Raw genomic sequence first — 24,141 nt, 5'->3', positions numbered from 1 at the left:
ATGTAATTAAAACAGACAAATTAAAAGTTTTCAAAAAAGGCAACTAAAAAGTAAATGGAGAGCATTCTCAAGGAAGATAAAACACACCATACCATAAAACAGACCTGAAGAATAACAAGCACACCAAAATAATAAACTAAATCCCCAAGTAAACCATTCCCCAAACTCAGAATCACAGAATCAACTAGGCTGGAAAAGACCTCTGAGATCATAGAGTCCAGCCCATGACTCAACACCACCCTGGTCAACTAGACCATCTAAGAGCCACATTCAGTCTTTTCTTAAACCCCTCCAGGGATGGTGACTCTACCACCTCCCTGGCAGCCCATTCCAATGCCCAATCACTTTCTGTGTAGAACTTCTTCCTCATGTCCAACCTAAACCTCCCTGGCACAGCTTAAGACTGTGTCCTGTTCTCCTATTGCTTCTTGCCTGGGAGAAGAGACCGACCCCTTTCAGGTAGTTGTAGAGAGTGATAAGGTCTCTCCTGAGCCGCCTCTTCTCCAGGCTGAACTACGCCAGCTTCCTCAGCTGCTTCTTATAGGACTTGTGCTCCAGTTCCTTCACCAGCCTTGCTGCCTTTCTTTGGACACATTCCAGCACCTCAACATCCTTCCTAAACTAAGGGGCCCAGAACTGGACATAGGACTTGAGGTACTTGAGGTAATATCCCTCTAATCATCTTAAAAACTATTATGACTCTAAATCTTTCCATTAATTTCTCTAACCTCTTTCAAGGCCATCCAAACAAAAAATCTTTATTTTTTCACCATCTACTTTTATATTTGCTTAGCAACAAAAAATATAAATAATTTACATGTATATATATATATATAATAGAATCAAAAAGCAAAAAGAGGTATATTTGACCTAAAAGACAAAATAACAATCCTTCGAATTATTTTATGCTCCGATTGAATTAAAACTGTAAACTAAATGCCTATGTGTCTGCACATCATCACATGCATATACAGAATGAGGTGCTTTTATTTTTTTAATTATACATGGCAATATACAAACAGCAGTGACTAAAACTGTGCTAAACTTAAAAATTAAAAAAAAAAACAAAACTACCTGAAGATGCAACCATACCACATGAATTATTTTTGCATTTTGTCTGTGATTATAATTCAGTTTCAAGTATTCATCTATTATTCATCTGTCCAAGCACTACAGAAACTTTATTTTTCATAATGGTATTTAGAATTCTAACACATTTTTATAACAGAGTTCTCTGCATATATTTTTCAGCTACTTTTCTGACTTTCCCTTGAAGAGCAAGTATTAATGAGTTTTGCTCTCAGATGCTTCTAAAGAACAGTAAGCACTGAAAGTCCACAGATGTCTTTTGTAAACATGGTCTATTCAAAAATTAATATTTTTCAAGTACTGGATAACTTATTATTTGGTCCTAAAAGTACCAATTAGAGATTATGACTTCATATACAAGACACCATGACCCTACAGTGTTTTCCTGAAACTGAAGTAAAAATTACTGAGAAGACATCTTTGGATGACAAAGCTTTCTTTTTACGTTCCCTATCACTGCCTGGTGGTATGCAGCTAAGTGCATTTTCTTCACTACTGGAACACAATCTCTAATGTTTTATTCTTCATATGTATTGAATTATCCCAGTAAAAATATAAGCACCATTTGAAACTAGGCTTTCTTTGAAAAACTGAACTGACACAGTGTCTGCACATCTTGTTCTTTAAAAGCCTTACTATGTTTTATTGATTTGATGTTACACTGGAAGTAAGAAATAAAATTGCCATAACTATATTTACTTGACATATCTAATTAGTATATCTAATTCAGAAGCATTCATGATGGCACGTAGAGAATTGACAGCATGTTCACCAGACACGTTCACAGAACACGATTACCACACCATGAAATTCCACGTATACAGAAAAAATAAAAGGAAGAGAGCTCTCCGGTACTGATTTCCACACTCAAGCATCAGCTGTGTTTACAGTATAAATGATAAGGGATCAGGTATGGGAAGTGCCTCTCTGGATTGTAAATTGATCACATCAGGATCATTTTCTTCCTAATAAGCTTTATGATTTGCATATCATCTCATTACATTACAGTCGCCACTTGAGAGCATATGGAGTGTGCATAGAGATACTCTTTTATCTGACTTCTAAAGTTCTTCCTGAACTTTGTGATCTTGGCAGCCTTCCCATTTCCACGTATTAAAATATCACATTCACAGAATGAATTACAATCAAGCTGGAAAGCATATCCCTGATTGTTCAACTTGAGCACAGAATTAAGCGAAGCACACAAGTTTACACATTTTAATCTTTGAAGAATTGTCTGCTGGTTAGAAATTAATCTGACATTCAGAAGACCCAGGATCACTTCAACACACTCGCCACAGTTAGTCTGAATGCCCTTCAGATGTACACTAAAGATACTCAGAAAATTAGACACAAGCATTTAGTTATCAGTCCAGATGTGAAAGAAGATGAATTCTTTACATGGGTTCCTGAGTCCCCTATTCAACTGTAGTAAGAATGAAGTACTACATGTGGGGATTCATATTAGTTACTAGCTGGATACTATTCTACCCACAGAATAGTTCTACATCTCATTCTCTCACAGGACCTATGTTATTTACACCATCCAAAACAAAGGACAAAGAGAAATGCAAAAAGAACCAAGAATTAAAGGTGTTTCAAAATTACTAATCAGTTGTTAGAATGTTTCATCAATGTTTCCTTGTTTATTGCTGTACTGGTTACTATTATGAAAGAGTTTAGAAGTTGTCAATCAGTCCACATAGGTGGCAGTTTTATAATTTGAAGAAGAAAAATAGAAAAAAACAGTAAAATTGCAAAATCAAAAGTACATAGTAAAAATGCAATTACTATTTTGAAGATTCTGTATAGGATGTTATCTGCACCTCACTCTGCACAGAATGCATTTGTTACTAGGCAACCATCTAGTTAAGTAATTTTATTAGTTTTACTCTGCTTCCAATGAACCCTGAAAATACTCTGATCTCAGTCATCCATTTAGAATATATTTAAAAATCTAGAGGTACTGAAAAAATGTAACGATGCAGAAAGCACTATTAGAAGCCATATTATTTTCCCTCAGCTAAATATTAACTATGCATTACTTTGTCTTAAGAAATGACATTTTTCATATATCTATTAAGAGATTTCTATGCTGGGTACAGTGCCACGTCAGTTTTTCCTGACTGACAAAATACCTTATGCTTACTGTTTTGTTCCCAAACTAGGAAACAAAAATGCTTATGAAGCCTTCTACAAATTAGTTTTACTGCTTTACCATAATATGAAAGAACACAAAACATATGACAATCACTATTACCTTTTAAACTCTATGGATATATCACAAAAATGGAAAACCAGCCACATATCAACACAAAAATGACATGCAGAATGACTTCCTGACATCACTTTCATGCAAAATAACAGAAAAGCTTCTGAAGATTAATTCAAATATCTGATACTTAACATTTTCCAAACAAATGAAGATTAGGTTTTGTTTTAAAAAAGTAGTTTGTTTTTAAGAAGTCATTTTTACACAACTACAAGGTTGTGTGAAAGATAGCAGGATAGATCCAGACTCATGTAAGACTCATTAGACATATGGCTGCACAACATACTTTTAAAAATAACATCACAGAATAGCAAGAAAACATAGATTAAATTTATCACAAGCTGAAGAACTGACAGACTTTAAAGGAATGTATAATTGAAAAACAGCAATTAAAAAGGGATTCCTCTAATTGCTTTCTAAGCCCAACACTAATCAATAATTTTACCTATGATATGCAGTCAAAAAATAACTGGTGACAAGAGCAGGTGATTGGCAGAATTAATATAACTGATGTATGTGTCAGGCATACAGCTAAATCTACGTTGATAGTCCCATTAAAATTGAATTTCTTTTCATTTAGCTCATAAGACACTATTGTCAGGAAACATTCTTATAGCAATGAGTGAATCCTGCAGCAACTACAAAAAGAGATTATTTGAGGACTTAACAAACAAGTATCTGAATGCAAGCTCCAAAGATGATGTGTTAGCAAATTAAGTACATGCAATTCTTAAACGTGTAAAAGGGATAGAACTGAGTATAGAAGGAAAATGCAACAAAACACAGTTTTGTTTGTGAATATAAGAAAGTCCAGTGAAAAAAAAGACCTACAACACTATTTTTTGGAAAATTATTGCAGAAGGCTGCAGTAACCTTGTTTCATCTACCCTTTAAGAAAAGATGCTGAGAAACTTGATTAGTCTATGTAGGGAATATCAAGGAGACAAAAAACTAACAGCACTCACTCAAGCTGAGAAATTAAGAACCAAATGAAATGCCAATGCCATTCTAGATCCAAAAGACACATATAGGAACTACAGTGGGTTACCATTAGACACAAGGTATACAGGGCTAAGCAGCTGGTTTTAGTTCATTAGCTACCAGACTTGACTATTTTTTTTTAAACTGATCAAATTTTCATCATAAAGAATGGGATTCCAAGCACACAGAAATTTCTAATTTGATAACAATTAGACATTGGGTTTGGGTGAGAAACATCTGAACCTGTTTGCTTGTGATTTACAGTTAGAGGTAAAAGAGGGAACCAAAGGGACAGAAAAAAAAAAAGAGGTAGAGGAGTTAATAAGGCACTGGAGATATTGAAAATGCATCTAGAGATAAGAAAACTACGGCTGAGATGGAAAGTTTCCTAAATAAGGTGTCATGAGGAAAGAAAGCTCAGAAAGGAAACATGAGAATTTCCAGAGGAAGGAGAACTTCAACATCTCATGGTCACTGCAGCCAAGGCTGCCTTTGATCTTCACTTCCCCAACGAGGCCCTCCTTTCCTGATGAATACAAGGTATAGCACAGCACCACTCCCTGTTGGCTCTTCTATTGCCTGGAGGAGGCAGCTCTCATCAGTGCATTCCAGAAATCTCCTGGATTGCTTGTACTGCTGTATTATCCCACCTATTACTTATTGAGCAACTTTATTGATCTAATACAAAAACATAAAGCAATTGAAACTTAAACTTGAAGACTGAGACAATGATGGCAACAATACTTATGTGTCTAAGATGGGAGCTTTGGTATCCCAAACTCTGAGAATGCTTTTATTATGGATTTTCTTTTATTTAATTTATCATTCATATACTTGAGAGAAGGTGTCAAAATTCACATAATCACTCAAGTGGAGTATTCAGTATGCGTTTTGTGAAAAAATATACATAAGCAGCAGTCATCAAAATCTCAGAATAATTATGATAAAATAATCCAGTGGCCTTTAAAAGCAGACAATTTTTTTCTCTCAAGATAATAAGCTTAGTACATTACTGTAGTGTGGAAAGTTTGATTAAAAAGTTTAAGCATTTCAGTTTTACATCTGCATTATGCTCTGGACTAAAACTTTAAACATCAAAGCTATAAATTGGATTCAAAGAAGTTGTTTGATGTTATACCTACAGTATATAACAGAGCTCAAAGCAATTTTCCCACCAAAATGTTTAGCAAAGTCAATTTAAATCACTTGCAAAAACATTCTCTAAAATTTGAAAAGTGCAAACGTGCACAAATATACTTTCCATTCTGTTATGAGTAAAACTCAGTAATTCCAATATATATGCTCCTTCCAGGTTTAAATAAAACCTAATTCTAAAAAATGCCATAAGTAAAAACGAGCATGTTAAAGTCTTACAGTAAGTGGTGTGACTCAGTGTTCATCTGAGGGAAAGCACATCAATCATTCAAATATTTTGAGGTACAAATTAGGACAGACCTGCTAATGCAACAGGATATTCCTGTTTTAAGCATATATTTGGATAGCTGTATTTGTACCTCACATGAATACAGATCTCAAAACACTCTTTTCTGGCACGGTTGTAGGCCCAAGTAGCTAGCTGAACACTAATTCTTAAAAAGACAAAAAAAAAAAATCCATTGTGGTTTTTTTTCTATTATCCACCATCTAAACAAAACAACCCTCATTCCTCCAAAAAAAACAAGAGATCAAGAGATATACTTTTTCTCCAAGACAGAATAACAAACCCTGCAAAATGTAAAAGGCACTACATTATACATCCTGACCTGCACAGGAATCATGACATGGTCTCATATACAAGCTAGGGAAGTATGATCCAGATGAAACTAGAGGTATTATTATTAGTCGCTACTAGCGATTTATTGAAAAGGCTGAAGTAGTATTCAAAGGAATTTATCACTGTTCTGTTACAGAAGTGATACAACAAATGGCTATTCCAGGTCAGATCAGAAGTTACACTCCTTCAATGCACAGTCTCCCACAGGGGCCAAAAGGGACAGTACAGAAAAGGAGAAAATGTCAATGATATTTACCAGAATAGTTCCCAGTTACTACAGCCCCCAATCTGATCTAGTGACTATTTCTCTGCAATGGATTTTTCTCTGAATTACTTGTCTAAACACTTTCTGAGTCCCTTCACTACAAATTAGGAAAAAACAGTCAATATTTTGGATGCCTTAAACCTGTATACAAATCAGATAATCGATTTCAGCAATTACTGCAGTGGTGCAACTGACATAAGGATACTTCAGATTAATATTGTCACTGTTTTTTTAGTTTTTTTCAAGAACAGAACAATTATTCGTACCTCCTGTTATGCATGAATATTGAATGAATACGATATTTATATAGATATGAATGAAAAATAAGTTCTAGAACTACTTTCAGAAGGCTGGAAAGGAGCTTCAAATTCTCATAGAAAGAAGGACGTTCTCCAGGCATGGGCTGAACATCTTCGATTTACTTACTGCTCCTGGAACATTTATGAATTTGTATCAAAATGTATAAAACAGACCAAAGAAATGCAACAAAATATTTTTTCTTCACAAACTACCATTAAAACATTAGATGTGATATTTTTACACTTAGAACACCTGTAATAGTATTTTCACGAAGTTCCACTGAAATTCTTCTGCAATTAGAAATATTATCTTTTTTATTGACTGAGTAAAAGTTCCAGTAATTTCATAATACATTATGGATATATAATGCAAACTTCCCAGAACTATGCTTGCAGGCTCACTCAGATGCCGAACTATAACATTTCAGTGTAATTTTAAACACTAATCCTCTTATTATTTGTTTTCATATTAAAAAGTAAAATAATTGTACAAAACATCTCCTGTTTCTTTGTCCCCAGGCTCTCTGGGAGGCTTGCAATTCAAAATATTTTTGTCAGTTGTTTTCTACAGCAGAACTCTAAAAAACTCTTCAAGCAGTTTTGTGTTTTGTTTAAATGTGTGGGGTTTTTTAGTGTTTTATATTGTAAATTTTCCCTCTCTTGAACTACCTTCTTGTGAAGATTCATAGGGGTCTCCATTACTGTCTGTCTTATTAAATTAGAATAAGTAAGGTCTTCAGAAAGGTGGCAAGATGGTAATTTTCAAGATTTGTGTATTGTTTTACTTCCCAACTTTTTTACTTAAGGAAGGGTTACAATTGAGTAGGTTCAATTCCAGATGAATTATATTCCAACTCGGTAGGTAAAACAAGCCTTGAAATCTGTCGGGGTTGACAGCGCGTCTGTCAGCACCTTGGCACTTACTGACGAAGCAAAGGATGCTGACCAGATCAAGGTATACCCCTGAGATGGACTGAAAAGAAAGGACTTAAAATGGAGGCCCTGATCCTGACAACATGCTGCAGCATCCTGAAGACACTATCCCATGGGAACAGAGAACAGTGTCTCATGAAAACAAGAACATTATCTCATGAGAACAGAGACCTGTTTTGAACAAGAGTGATCGGGAAAAACATCAACATGGGAGAAAAACAAGTGCAGGTGCTTGGACTGTTGTGGGAACTTTACAGGGCTGTTTTGAGAAAGAGCAAAGTTGTTATGAGAAAGTAGAGTTTAGAAAATGCACCTATTAGCTGTTAGAATTCTGGTGTATGAGTTTGAACTGTCCTATCCGTGTGAACTACGTGTGCTCAAAAACTGTACTTAAGGAGCTGTCACGCAGCTCCGCGGTTCCGCTTTTTTCCTGGAAATAAACTTTACTGGAACCCTTTTGTGTCGCACGGCCGTTCCTACCGCGACAGAAATCCTAGAAGATTAAAACATCCTTGAGAGCTATTTTTCAAATGAGTCCTGAAGCAAAATACTATATTGCAATAAATGCGCTAAGGGTAGGATTCAATACCCAAGATATAATTGCCTTAGATTTTACATTCCTTAAGTTACCTGCACAGGCTTGACACACACAAAAGGGAAGGATCTAGGGGAGATTTGTGTCCAAATGAAGCAGAAACAGAATGCCAAGCTGAACAATGTAGGGCAGATAAAATGGCTCTAAACATCTATTTTGTACAGCTGAAGCCTATCTTACAAGTCTCACAAAACTTTGCAGTAGAAAATGAATAAGCCTTGCAATTTTACATGAAGAAAATGACCATCATGTTCACTGTTAAAAGCTGAGATGCTTTACTTTAAAGATACCTAATGAAGACAAGGTTATCAAAACCATTTGAGAAAGAAAATACAATACCAAACCGGTTAAGCTTTAGTGCCTTTGAGGTAGCCTAAACTTCACAAAGCTCTACTCTCCATAAAAAAAAATAATCTCTCCAAGTTTAGCTTCTTCTAAAGAATTATTACTTCTGTTGTTCTTCATAAAGGAACTTTACCCTTTCTGTACTGGATTACAGCAGACATCCATTTTATTTTGTTCTTAGCAGAGTTGGAATCAGATGATTCAAAAAGCCTTAACAAGGTTAGTGTAGCCTCACCAAGAAAAAAAAGCATCTTGAAAGCTAAAATGCTTTAAAACATACTACAAATAGAGCCAAAACAATTACCGTTTATTTTTAACTTGTTACAGGTTACTTGTATTGACATTTGCTCTGCATGACGAAAAAAGAATAACCGCACTCTACCCTTCCCCTTATTATTATTTATTTATCCTAATTCCTTCCTTTCTATTCATCCCCAAATTCCATGTTTTATTTTACTTGTAAATGCACGTCTAACCATTGAGACCAATCTCATTCATTGTCTAGCTCTGAATTATCCTTTTGTACAAGATTGAAAGAAAAAAAAAATCCCTTTTCTCCTTTTGCCATTTAAAATCTTGGTATTTAGAAAGTACCACTAAATCTTGGGGGAAAAAAAAATGACCAATTATACTAAAGTAAAAATTATGTAGTATTTTATTAGCATTGACAAAAGTTTTACCTAGATTTAAGACACTACTCTTAATTAAAACAAAAAAGAAACTCTCCTAGGAAAACTGCTAATTGAAAATGAGCATTGCTGGTAAGAAAATACTCTCAATTTTGGTTATGTCAAAACACTATCCTGATTATTATTTGCTTAAAAATGTTTAATTTTGCTGTTACTTGTACAGTAAGTAAATTAAGCAAATAAATAATAAGTAAAGAAATAGCTCTGTAATAAATTATGCATCTTAGGAATCTGATAGTTGATAAAATACAGAAGGGAAGGCAGAAAACCAAAAATTTTTCTTCACTCTTGGTAAATAGCTGTAAAAAAGAATAGCTGTGAAATAAATTGTAAACCGCCTAAGCATGTTAGTTTGTTTGTCTAAGCATTTTACCCTTTACAGAGATATCTACCTACCTTGACCAAAATAAAATTATATCCCTCTTACCTGTCGTAAAGTACGTGCTACTATACTTTCAAGCACTGGTCCCCTGTCTTCATGCAGCAGATGAACTTCATCAAGAATCAAGAGTTTTACCAGCTGAGAGAGGGCTACATCACCAACACTTTTTCTTGTCACTACATCCCATTTCTCTGGAGTAGTCACAAGCATCTAGTAGAGCAGAAAAATCAGAAAAGAAATATTAAGCATTTAGAAATTAAAATGCAGATACAAATTCACAGAAACACAGTAATTTTACATACAGCAGAGTAAATGCAATGTAGAACTTAACAAAGTTATCTTAAGTTTTGCCTACTTTAAATATGAGGCAGACACATCTTGGTGCATCTACATGTGTTGGACGGCCATTAGTAGGATTTAGTATGGAAAACCATATGGAAATATCAACCAATGCCTTCAAACTACCTTGCATCATTTTTATACATTTTCCACAAGAAAACCTTTAAGCAGCTATCCAGAATCAACTACTTATATAATCATTTCATGTTTGTGCCCCACTAAAATGGTCTGTGACAAAGTATTTGTAACCTTCACCACAGCACAGTAAACAATTAAGACCCTCCCCTCATGCCTAAGCTTGATCTGATAGTTCCCTGTTTTCTGTGAAATGCTTTCTCCCTAAGGAATACTTTCAAGTTGAACATTTAGATATCTCGATCCTTGCACTGGCAAAACACACTGAACAACTTGCACCAGTTCTGGGTAAGGTAACTTCCAAACTTCATTGTTTCAGTAGATATGTCCATGGTAAGTCTATTATTACGGTGCCATTTCTTGCAAGCTGTTGCAACAGCTTCTCTTTTTGCATAAAACAGACTCTCAAACAGATACGATTGAGGCACATTCAATCTCCAGTTGCCGAAAAGCTGTAGCAGCCGTCATTCCCCACAAGGACAACGGACTTAGCTCTCACTTCATGTGGCCTTAACACAAGAATTCAAGAAAGCAAAATTTTAAAATGTAAAATCAGACAAAGTGGTCACTCTAAAGAAAATATCTCACTCCTCCACCCAAAAAATTCTCAGCAACTGTTTCAAATAAAAATGCAGATTTCTCATGTACTAATCAACAAAAGTAATTTCCTATTTAAGAGCCAGCTGCTATGTATAATAACACCCATAGAACTGAATCTTATTCACTGAAATTCATTAGTAACTTGTGTGGAAGTTATGACTATGATTTAAGGGCAATTATTTATTGCCTATTCATAACAAATCTATCAAATCTTAAGGGTTTTGGGACTGGTACAAAGCTTACCATACAGTCTCACTTCCTTCACAAAAAACAAACAAACAAACAACTTAGAACTATTAAAATAAAGGCTACTCTGTAACTTTGCAATGCAAAATCCCTTAGAAAATACAGAGGAAAATTCTGATTCTGCTGTTTCATAGGCATGAATAAAAAACTTTACAAATTGGGCAAATCTAGATGTCAGGTGACATCTAGAGCGAAATGAGTGCTTTAATGAGTAAAAGACAATAGAGACTATTTGATTATTTTGACTGAAATGAAATTTTTCAAAAATTCAGCTACCAATCTTTGAAAGGTATTAAAAATTGGCAAAATGGGGAAACTTCTAACAGCTTTCATAAATAGGCATGATACTAAAACAAAACACATCCATTGATAATGAAAACATAAGTTCATAAGTAAGTTCACGAAAATATATGTTCATAAATAAGTTTGTCAATTGTGGCAGAATCTAGAGAACAAGATATTTGTTTTCTAGAATTCTACTGATGTTGACCAGACTTCAGTCAACAATCTCAAACTATCTTATCCTATAAGAGAATAGATGTTACAAATGATATTTAGATGACCAGATGCTCTGGTTCCTTCATCATCTTTGTGTCCTTTAAATCTCCAGTATGTCCATGTTTCTTTTCTATTGGAGAGCCCAGAACTGGACACATTATTCCAGGTGTGGCCTCAGCAGAGCTGAGTATAGGGGAAGGATCACCTCCCTTGACCTGCTGGCAATGCTTTCCCTAATGCAATAAGGGCACTGAGTCACTAATATCACCAAGAGTGGTGGTATGTGGGGGGTATTTCCATGTTTTGTTTAAATACTGGGGGCATTTTGTTAGCAAATAGAGATTTTTCAAATGCTTGTACAAAATAGGCGTAAAAATGTATGCTCATATTTTATGAACTGAATTGTAACACTACTACAGATGCAACTGTTAACACTTTAAAATGAGCCATGTCAACCACAAAATATTAGCAGCTGTACTTCCACAGAACATTAATTAGCAAACAGTGAGGAAATATATTTAGCAATGAATATTAAGGCTTTAAGGTGTGAAATACTACAAATTCAAGCTACTTAGCTAATTTGCTAAATCTAAATTGGCAATGTTCAGATCACAGTTTTTTTTAAATGTCAGTCATGTTATCAAGATATATATTTAAAATGGTATCATTAATTCTTCTGTTTCTGAGTGATGACTAAATATTCAGCATAATGGTCTTTTACTTTGATCTTATTTTAAAATAGCAATGTTCTCAAAGCAATGACCTGAATTAAAAGCTATACTAAATGAGACAGTATATCAAATAAGAAGAGAGATCTCTAGAGAATGTTTTGCTGGAGAATATGACTGGTTCTTACATTTATTTTTCAGATAGAAATTACAGTTGGGTGAAAAAATTCTCAAAAAACCCCACAAACAAACCAGCTTTGTAGTTGCAAATGATAAATTGAATTCAAATACATAAAATGCTATTTATAAATATCAGCTAAAAGAAAATGCAATCAGCAAATGCTAACAGAGATTATTTTTTCAGTTAAAATATTAAATAAAACAGCATTATGAGCATCTCATTATTAATTTTAAATGCAGTAGTGTAATTTCTTTTTATAATTAATTTTCAGAGACAACATATTTTATCCTCAAAGTTTTAAAATCAAAACTCAGATTCAGCAAAAGGATTCTGCTTCCTGTTTGGCGGTAAGAGAAGGACACGGTAACTAAGTATTGAAACATTTTTTAATATTTTCTTTTTATACACTGACTTCAGTTCTCAGCACACTGAAAAGTATGTTCATTTATATTGCTATTTCACCACTTACCTCTTTCAGTATTGAAATAGCTAGAAAATAAAGTGTCACATTTGCTTAATGAACTGCAACTCATGCAAGACACTTTAATCTGGTTTTTGAATTAGGGTATGGCTGAATAGAAATGGGTTAACTGTCAACATTTTTACTGGCAACTTAAATTTCTCTAAGCACATCCCCCCCCCTTTTTTTCAATGTTTTCTTGATTATCATTAGTTATTATTCCGCACCAACATAGGCTTTAGAAAGTCTTCTGTCTTAGGTGACTACTGACATTTAATTTCACTCTTACACAATTAAAAAAAACCCTATATATTTCAACTCAGAATGATCTCATTTAGCTTTAGGGCTACTTAACATATCCCTATGTTGTTTTACATAATGTTCGGGTAAGAACTCAAACAAAAAAGTTTAATTACTTCACTTTGAAAAATTATGTCAAAAGGGACATAGCTGATAACTTCAACATTGACTGACAAAATTTCAAGAGACTGTGAAAATTCATTTTTCTTTAATTGCATGATTTGCTAATTATTTTTGTCAGTCTCTCTTCAATCCCCTTTGAAGCCAGATCTCATGGTAAGAGGAAGTTACATTTTCACCATAGTTTAAGAAGATCAACATGTTGAAAAATGCTGGAGTTTGTTGTTGTTTGGGGGTTTGCTTAATCTGAAAAGGCTTACAGTATTAAAATCAAATGATCTTCAATTAATTTCTAGGAGCCCAACATTAATTTCTAGCAGTTGGCACAGCCAATAGCTCACTTTCAATCCTTTGAATCTTTTTACTACTTTTAAGTTCTCCCAAACACATCTTGCACATGACTAGTACCTGATTTCTTCTTAAATAATTAGTACACACACTCTGAGGCTAGTAAAACTATGGTAATCCCCTCAAATTTACACTTCACAGGTCTAAACCACATACGAAAATATTTCAGAACAAACTATATAAAATACAACCCATACAAGAAAATTCACTGCTTTTAAGTTCTTAAAGACCATTTTTGAGAACAGTTTTTCTCTCTTTAGCTACTTCAGCCTTCATGTATGTCTGTCACTTATCTGACCTGTTGTCCCTTTCATACACACAACAATGAATCAAAACTCAGACTCACACCCCACCCCATTCCCAACTTCCTAACTACTACAATTTCCATAAAATACTTAGTGCCAGGTATTGTCAAGTCAAAATACATAAAGAACTGTTTGACTCAGATTTCAGCTTAAACATCAGCTAGGATGATAGAATAAAGAGACTGATGTTCCATTTGTTTCAGACAATATACCATTCTGATTACAAAGAAGAAGAGTCATTAGTAAATTATCAAGTAAGTAAATTAAATTCTCTCTGCTCCATTATCTTAAAAGTGAATTCTCAAAATAGTCTATCTTACAGCTGTTCAAACCTTTCTGGAAAGTAAGGCATCATGGCAAACGCTGTCATTTTGAATTTTTGCTTTATCAGACCTGATAACAACCTAAATTTTGAGACTGTGTCGCAGTTTGAGACTCTCAAAAATCCAATTTTCAAGTTCAAGCCTCCCTCCCACAATTTGCTTCAGTGTGAGAGGGTTTTCAGACAAAACACAGCTACTCAGTATTGGGGGAAGGGGAAAATACTTACAAGGTTTTTTACATACATATATATAGGTAACAACTATCTCTTCTACGATGAAATAATATATTTACATTAGATCAAATCTCTCTTTTCTTCAACAAGACTTCAGGAAGAAAAGAGAAAAGTCCTTTTGTCATTTTTCAGGTCACAGTTCCTTCAAATTAGTTTCTATGGTATTAGTTAGTGTATTTTATTTTTAAGACAGCAGATTTGAGTATTGTAGTCAGAATTTTCTTGTTCTTACTTTGTGAAAATCCCAATCCCTCAAGCCTGAGCCTTCATGGGACTTCCTTGGAGACTTTCACTCCTCCTCTCTGATGCTGCTGCATTTTGGAACTCCCTTCAAATGGAAGTCCATCCCTCTTTCCAAAAGAGGCTCTCTAAAAGGGGTTTGGGGGAGATTTAATTGTCTTACCCCCAAAATAGTCTTCACTGAGTTTTCTCTGTGCTGTTGCCAGCTCTCCCTCCTTGCAGGACATTTCTCTGCATCTTTGAGCCTAGCTCCACGCCACCTTGCTGCTGCTGGCTATCTTTTGGGCTTTCAGCCATCGCTGTCTCTGTTCAGCTCTGCAAGCAGCTGTCTTCTTTCCCCCTCACAGAAGAGGGGAAGAAGGTGCGATCCAGGGGTCTCTCCGATTCTTTCGGAGTCCCCCTCGATCACCAGCCTCAGGGGGGGCTCCACTCAGCTACTGTGCTGCTCCAGGCCCCCCAGCCTGCTGGCCCTCCCTCCTCGTGGCTTCACAACATGGCTACAACTTTTTTCAACTACTTCAACTTCCTTCTCTTCCGGCCTGTGCCATATGTTGATTTTTACAGTAGCGAAATGTAGCTTCTGATTGGCCCTGGCACACCGGGAACACCACCCCCTGGGGTTAACCACTTTTCTAAATCCAGAGGAAAACACTTTTTATCCCAGGACAGACTGGCAATGAGTTTACATAAGTTTGCATATTGCAATTGAGTAAACAATCTACAAGTCAAATCATAACTTAGGCAATTTCTCTTGAAACAGATTTTTATAAGTTCCTATTCTTGATGCACATGATAAACAGAGTTCAACTGTTACATAAATACAAGAGTTTTGAATGAATTGATGAAATTATTACAATGGAAAAACATTGTCAAATTTCTTACAGCAGAGATTTTATGGACATTCCTGAAAATAAAAATGAAACATTCCCAACAAACAGTGGGAACAGAAGATTGAAAACTAGTCTGCAGCAACCAGCTGCATTCATAAAATAGATCTTACTGCCAGTGAGCTGTTCAATTAAATAATTTTTACAAAATTATTATGAGTAAAGACTTTTTTAGAATTACAAAATTGGTATCAACAATGAGATTTGAAGTCCAAATAAAGAGTTGCCAATCTTACAGAAACTAGAATTAGCCAGTAAGACAATCTCAGAGGGCTAATCTGAATTGAATTGATGAATTAAAAGCTCTAAATCGAAAAGTAACAAAGATAAAAAAAAGCGTACTTAACTCTGAAGGACCAAAACAGACGATGCACAAAAGAAAGTTTTTGGGGAGAAAAATCTCTTACAGCTTCATAAATAAAGCAGCTGCTCCACCTCCCAAATACTTGATCTTCAGCGTGGCATTCTCTTATATGTTTTAATTTTCCCGCTACTGTGTCCACAAATGAGCTATGAGCAGTAATTCTTTATGTAGAGTCTTTCCCCGAATCTTGCTAACTTACGTTTGATTTTTTAAATTTTTCTTTTTTAGTTTTCAGTATGCTCATGAAAACATTATAATAAGAACTGTTAGAATGGCAAGCTGGTGTGCAACCGCATGTAGAAGTTTTCATAGAAGATGGGGAAAACATCTTTCTGGGGAATTTTCAGAGAAGCAGCAAATGCCTGATATCAGGAATAACAACCACTATCAACAGTGCTCAATTTTAAAATTTAGCTATGACCATTACTTAGAAGAACCGACCACAGCAAGAGATTTGTTCTCATCTAAGTGGGAACAGGTAAGTCCTTTGCTACGGCAGACAAAATTTTTCTACTACAACATACCTATAGCTCACCATAGATTCCATAAAGCCATCATTCTGTAGGGTTATGAGAACCTTACAGCACAGGTTCTTATGTTGGTACACACACATACTTTCAAACATTTGACCTATGAGTTTGAAGTCATATTATTGAATGCTGAGCATTGGTATCTATAATGCTTTCTAGAAAGAAACTGTAGAATAAACTCAAGATTATAATTAACGAATCCAGAGGCCTTTGCATGAAGGAAATATTGTGGATGTCAAATGATCACAGCAATAAAGGTTGTATGTCACGGGAATGTTCCAAAATGAAATTATCTTCCCAAAACTGGATCAAGATTCACAAACATGTCATAACCATATGTTATTGCACACCTGCAGCACAATAGATATTTTCATATTTAACATACCTATATAAAAGCACTACTTCCTCTTTGAAACCATTAGAATAAGGATAAATAAACAGCAAATACTCCATTTATATTTCTCTGTGAAGTTCACAATATTGCTTCTCAAAGCAAATCAACAAGAAATATATATTTCCAGTGTAATTGCATCATTTATTTGCTTTATCCTCTTAACATTTCAACTCTTTTCATTTTGCATTATCGTTTCTCTGTACCTTTCCCACTTTGTATTAAGTAACTCTCTTAATATATCACTATCCTTGGGAAAGAAAAAAGAAAACTGAATCTTATCATACGCCCCCCCGATGCCTGTGGCTATGTGAGCACCCGTACTCTAAAGGCAACCTCCTGTGCTCCTCCTGCTCAATGACTAATGATCCCGGAGTTACTGGCTTTGTTGTTAGCATAAAGAAGTCTCATTGAAGATACCACAGCCAAAACTAAGGAGAGGCAAAGAGACCGAAACACTAAAATAGAACCTGGAATTAACTGAAATATATATTATGCACTGGAAGATGCATGTTAGGTATTTCAGAAATTTGCCTTTTAACAGCATAAAACAACGATTAGATACAACTGGAAATTATTTTATCATTTGTAGATTAGAAGGAATTCTTTTACTAAAATTAAATGTGATGAAATCAAGCATCATTTGAAAAACAGGAATTCAGTAAACTTGCAAAAAGCAATATTTTTTGAAGTGCCTCAATGATGCTGGAGAAGGAACAATTTTAAGGCCCAACTCCTTTGTATATACAGTTAAAGAAAAAACACAGTGCATGTATGAAATACAAGCTCTAAGGATCTAATAGCTTTGGAAAGTATGGGACCAGCCTCTTGCTATGGTAGTGTCTGTAGCAATTTTTTCTCCACCACAGTGATTCACCATGGATGGATAGCAATAAAGAATTCTGGTCTAGCTGCTGCTGCTTCCTTGTTAATATTCAAAGACACACTCTGTAAGATCTACTTCCGTAGATTTCAATTAGTAGAACTTCCTTGTTTTTATTGTTTTCACCTTGCTACTCGTCTTCCCTGTTCTCCTTCCTTTACACACACCTACAACTTCCCCTTACTACACTTGAAAACAGCATTTGAGAATACGTGGTTGATCCTAGAGGAAGCTTTGCTCAGTCACAGCCACCACTCCTCATCTTCTGACATCTTTTTGGCAAAGGGGCATGGGTAACCTACACAATTTACTCTCTTCATGCTGTAACTATTTATCTCGGTGATTTATTCCGGCAGCAAATTCACTGCAAGACCTTTACTCCTGCAGAAACGGAGACACAGAAGACTGCACACAACTACATACATCCACTCAGGGCAGACTCTCATTGGAATGCAGCACTGGAATGCATATTCTATAGGGGGAGCTGTTATGCTAGGGCTTTGTACAATTTGAAAATATTTCTCTTCTAATCAGTGATGCGTTGGAGCTTCTCACAAATTTTAATATTAGATACCTGGAATCACACCCCATGAGGGACACTGTCTAAGGTAAAACTTCATCAAAACATGTTACAAGTGCAGCAACCTGCAAGTCACTTCCATAATGCTGTTTTTATTCCTCTGTCTATTGCACTCCGTGTGATGTATTCAAGATTTTCACAAAACCTCATGTGAGCTGGAGCTCAGGCAGGGAGTGGAATAAACATATACAAAGTAAAAGAGAGGGCAGCAATTAAAAACAAGAATCTGAGATAGGAAGTAATAAATAATGAATACAAGTATTTTGTTTTGCATAGATCAGAAACAACCATCTGATGCTGTGTTTTACACAATTAAAACAGAATTATGTTTCCAGTAAAGCAGATTCCTTACCATACAAAGATATGCAGATGAGCAGTATGTCCATTTGGGTGAACAGATGATCTTGCAACAAATCTTAACATGTATTTGTGGTCTACAGTAACATACATACACACACACACACACACACATATATATATAAAATGTCTTAGAAGGATTCAATAGCAAGACTACATTTACAAGAAGTATCTACATAAAAGACTGAGTTTATTGTGTTAGAAAGGCTTACAGAGGTGCCTTATATCGATGCATATTAGCACCAATTAGCAAGTCACCAAAGCTATCACCAATAATCAATCAACAACAGAAATCAACAAGGGAACAATAAAAAATTGTAACAGATGCCATTAAAATGGTAAATGACTTTTTACCAGAAGAAATGTAACTTTGTTCAGCATGTTTTATTTTCTAACTTAATCCTAGCAACACACAATGACTCAGTTCCCTTGCAGAACCCAGCCAGTCCACCTAATGAAAAGGTTAACTGATTGACAATGTATCAGCACACTGCCTTAACAGAGTAAGATACTTAAGACACATCTGACACCTAGTTGAACTGATTTTTTTCAATATTGCTTATTTGTTGTATACTCAGTTTCACAGTTATGACTAACAGATTTTTAAGTTCGTATGTTAAGATTTAAAATCGATGCTTTCAGCACAATCTTGGATGTTCCAGAGATTACAACATTCATTTTTAAGTTCCACTACTACTTTAAAACCTCAATGCAATGGACTCTGACACAGTCAAAATAACCTGGATAAACCCAGTACAACCAGTCAGGATGATGAATTAGATAGCAAAATTCCTTTTCATTGTTATTGTGAAAGCCCTGAAGTTTTTATATTCTTATTAAAAGAATATGAAACTTTCCATGTGGAGTAGTTACATTAATCTGAGAAGAAACTACAGAAAACAATATACATTAGGATCACAATAGCTGTACTGTGAAGTAGTAGGATATGAGTGCGTACTTGCTGTATTTTTTTCCCATGATAAAAGTCTGTTTAAAGTCAGTACAAACCTTATTTTAAAAACCACAGTGAGGAAGAACAGTTTGCATGCTTTGTGAAATTTAGCTCATACATTGTAAAATATATAATTAGCCACTCAGACTTCAAGTTTAAATAATGATCTAAATGTTTTAAAGGACTTTGATCCAAAACACTGCCCTCTTTTCCTCTTTGCTGTTAATCAGTTCCCTAATTATAGTTTTACTAACCTCTGATATACTACTGTCAGGTCTGATTGATGCCAAAAGCTCCCTTAATCAGATCTGACAACTTTCAGCAAGTGCCTGTCTCTTGAGACACTGCATTCAGTCTGCTTGTTTTCAAATCTTCCCAGTGTTATTTTGCACTTGCTTCTCCCCCAGGTCCTTTTTCATATTACAATAGAATAACATAAAAACATGACTGTAGAATATATTTGTGTATGATTTTATATATCATTATAGAAATATCTGGGCTAAAATTGATAGTTTGTTTAAGAATTTACAAGGAAAAAGTAAGTACAAGAACATTTTTTGGAAATACATTGAAGTTTCTGAGAAATGCAATACTGTTGCTTGGTTGGTGGGTTTTTTGTTTGTTAGCTGTGGGTTGTTTTGGGTTTTTTTCCCCATTTTCTTTTGTTCTTTCACAGCTGCACAGAAAAGTGTTTCAAAGTCATTACTCCTCTGTTCTACAAGAAAACTTCAGGCTTCAGTTGCACAACTTCAGGAGACAAAGATAAAAGACTATCTCAGCTCCCAGTTTTTCCAACTTATTTATACTGGTACACTTTAAGACTCATCACAGTGGTCCTGCATATCTTGTTAACTGTAAATATAAGTAGTTCAGAATAACTCTTGTTGACATAATGATAATCTTTTATTTATTTATTTATATTTTAAGATTAGCTATTTTTTTCCTTCTGTTCTGCTCCCGTCAAGCATTACCCCAACATTAAGTGCAAAAAGACCAAAGTGCAACACTGACATTTTGTTCCAAATATCCTTTTTTGCATGCCTTTACTCAAGTTTTATTTTCTATCATAGATTTGTATGCAAGATGAAGCAAGTTATGTTTTTATCTCAAATTAGTTTTTTCAAGAATCAATGCAAATCACTGATATGTAGATGTACTAAGTGTAAGATGAAGGAAAGTTTCTTGATTCAGCTGAGATGCTGATATTTAACAGATATTGCATTAAAAGTGAATTTCGTGACACTTGTTCACAAAACATCTCAAACATCAATTCATGTGCTTGCATGTAAATGTGATTTCATTAAAATTTCTTTCAAGTCTACACTCCAGAGAAAATTACATATACTAACATTAATGATAACTAGTGCTGAAGGTGATTGTAACAGACCTACAGTATGATTGTCAGATTTATATTCTCCAGTTACATTACCTAAAAACTAGTATACACTTTGGATTTCAGCAGGACTCTAAGCACCAATAGGAAATACTATTGCAGGTTTTAATGAGGAATCCTAACGACAGACTAAAGATTATACCCACTAAACTTTAAATTGATATTATGCTGTACAGAGCTGTAAACACATTGGAGGAGGGAGTAAGAACTTTAAAATGTCTTAAGTTAAAGAACAGATGCATTAATGCATGAGTCAGTAATACAATTTCAAGATTGTATAGGATAAGATTTATCTCATCTATCTTACCTGTTAATTTACAAAATCACCCTCGAAACAAGCTGTCTAGGCTCCTTCTAGCTAGTTCATTTCATCCCAGTATGAATCAGCCTTAGAAGTCTAACTTTCACATAGCTAAAGCCAAAATAGATTCATCTGACTCATAGGAATAATTATTGCAACAAATGCAGGATGTAAGACAACTGGCAAGACAGTAGCTGGACAGGGGAAAGAGAAAGAGCAGGTCAGTCTGCATATGAACCAAAAATGCTCTGCTATTGCGAAAATTCAAAACTTCAAAGAAAAATGTTGTTATTTGGACATGCTAAATAAACCTTCCACTCTGCTCAGCAGCACTACAATCTTGGGGCAATACATTATGTTCTGGGCAACTTATTTCAAGAAGTGCAAACCAACTGAGAGTCCAGAAGTGAAAAATGAGAGTGACTAAACATAAATGAAGCATGATCTTTACAAAAGGTTTAAATGAACTAATGCTTAGGCTAAATAAATATGACTGAACTGAGATAACACAACTGGAGGAGTCTTCAAAAAGCAAATAGCGGTGGCTGGGGAAGACAGACATTCAGATAAGGAAAGTGGTAATAAAATTTGATTAGGATTTAGGTTGAAAATAGATTTCTATTTAAAAAAAAATCTTCTAACAGCGAAGACAGGTAAACCCTGAAGGAGATTTCCTGGGAAGTTTAGGAAGCTCCATGATTAGGGAGTTGTAAAATGAAATTAGAGCAATAATTATCAATAGTGGAATACATTTATTACATCTGTTTTCTCAGTAGAACAATTCTCATACTATTTTGTACAGTTTTAAGATCAGCTTACAAGGTAAACATCTGCAAAACTTCAATTAAAAACACCTTTAAAATTTCAATTATAAATAAATATATATATAACATAGTCTACTTAAATATTCTTCTCTATATTAATAAATTAATATGCTAATATATACACTGCTAGTACTGCATGTTATATACCATTAGACACTTTATGATAACAAAATGGTTTTTGTTATTATATTAAGAATACTTCATACTAATATTATACATACTCTAATTCTATTATAAATTAGAGTATATTTCAATATAGGTATTACACGTAAAGTGATTCTTCAGTATCAGAGGTGCTTAAAAAAAATTTTGTGATGTAGTTTAAAAAAAGTTGTACTCTAAATGCAGTCAAATTTAGCATGATTATCTGCAATATCTTTAAGTATTAATTTGAAGTATAATGTGTGTTTTTGTTCCACAAATAGTCACAATAAGTGCTAAAGAACTTAAGATATTCTGTAATTTGCAAAATGACAACTTAGAGGACATAAACTCTAATTTGCCCTGATGATATTTTGTAAATTACTTGCATTTTCAACTGACCAGAAGCAGTTAAATTTGAAGATCCAAAAGTGGCAAAAATTCCCTGAGCAACCTGTCCATAGCTCTGCTCAAATAAGCTATCTTTTTGCAGAGGAATATTCACTCAGCAGGCACAGCTGTTATTCTGCAATTTTTACATCTAAATCAAAGATAATTGGACTTCTGAGTACATTTAAATTGTACTCTGGGAGAAGGGTCTAACTTAATGCATCATTTGCATTAACTATAAAAGACCGCTTTTTCATCCTGCAAAATTTACTGTGCTTAAAAAAGTATTTGGAAGTGCAAAACAGTTACTTGGTAATTTTAAAGACACGTGGACACCTTTTGCACAGAACCTTCTCAGCTATAAAAGACCATTAAACCAAACAGAAGTAAATCATTCATTTAAGTTCTTCCTAGGTAAAATATTAATGGAAATAGACACTCCTGAAAATTACATTCCTCCAAGTTTTACTGAAGATTACATCCTCAGAGCCAAAAAAGCCTCAGAGACAAAATCTATAATATTTTATTTGGTGTTTTTAACAAAATCATTAATTATTCATATGCAGATGAGCAGTTCATACCATCAAGTACTTCAATTTCATATTCTCTGATATTAGTATAAAAACATCAGTTAAGGCATTCTTTATTGTTACTTATTGAGATTCATTGTACTTCAGAATTTAACATTCAAACAATGTATTTTAAGGATTTTTACTCTTTTACATATAAAAATATGAAAAGCATACTGCTGATTAGCCTCTCCTCACTAGAAAAGAAAATCTGAAATTTTGTTTGACAAAGTGTCATCTTTAATCATTACACAGGAACATCGTAACAGGCAAAATGGTGTCTAAAATGGTTCCTTGCTCATCTTTTACTGACACATGCAGTAAATATCCAATAGGCAATTCCATCAAAATAGTCTAATCTTGATTTTCAGAGAATCACAGCATGCATAAGGCTGGAAGTTACCTTTGGAGATCTACCAATTCAATCCACTGCTCAGGGTCACCTAGAAGAGTGTGCTCAAGACCACATACAGTCAGGTATTGAGTATCCCTTAGGTAATGTCTTTGAAGGCTCCACAAACTTCCAGTGTCTGACCACCCTCACAGGAAAAAAAATAACATCTCATGTTTACAAAAAATTTCCTGTATTTCAGTTTGTGCTCTTTTGCTCTCACTGGCCACTGCTGAGGTCAGGCTCAGTCTTCTTTACACATGAACACACAATGTACCCACATACACTGATCACATCTATCTGAGCTCTTTCATACCCAGACTGAATGACTCCAGCTTGCTTTGCCTCTCCTCATGTGTCAGATATTCTATCCCTTAATGATCTTCATGGCTTTTTGCCAGACTTGTTCTAGTATGTCCATGTTCCTCTCATAATAGGGAGCCCAGCACTGGACCCAGCACCACAGATGTGTCTCACCAGGGCTGAGTAGAGGGGAATGACCACCTCCTTTGAGCTGTTGGGAACACTCTTCTGAAATGCAGGCCAGACTGAGATGGGACATTGCTGG

General features: G+C 34.8%; 1 protein-coding gene across 2 annotated transcripts in view; it reads right to left on the bottom strand.

The window, feature by feature from the left end:
* Nucleotides 1–24,141, bottom strand: part of ASCC3 (activating signal cointegrator 1 complex subunit 3) — a 267,886-nt gene that overhangs the window by 153,333 nt on the left and 90,412 nt on the right. For both annotated transcript variants that reach the window (XM_027694522.1, XM_027694514.1), the window contains exon 11: nucleotides 9,670–9,834. In XM_027694522.1, coding sequence (XP_027550323.1) covers nucleotides 9,670–9,834 — 165 coding nt within the window. The remainder of the gene's footprint in view (nucleotides 1–9,669; nucleotides 9,835–24,141) is intronic.

This window comes from Neopelma chrysocephalum, unplaced genomic scaffold (assembly GCF_003984885.1).
Source record: "Neopelma chrysocephalum unplaced genomic scaffold, ASM398488v2 Primary Assembly neopelma1_23b, whole genome shotgun sequence".
Taxonomy (NCBI): Eukaryota; Metazoa; Chordata; class Aves; order Passeriformes; family Pipridae; genus Neopelma; species Neopelma chrysocephalum.
This window is presented reverse-complemented; position numbering and strand designations above follow the sequence as displayed.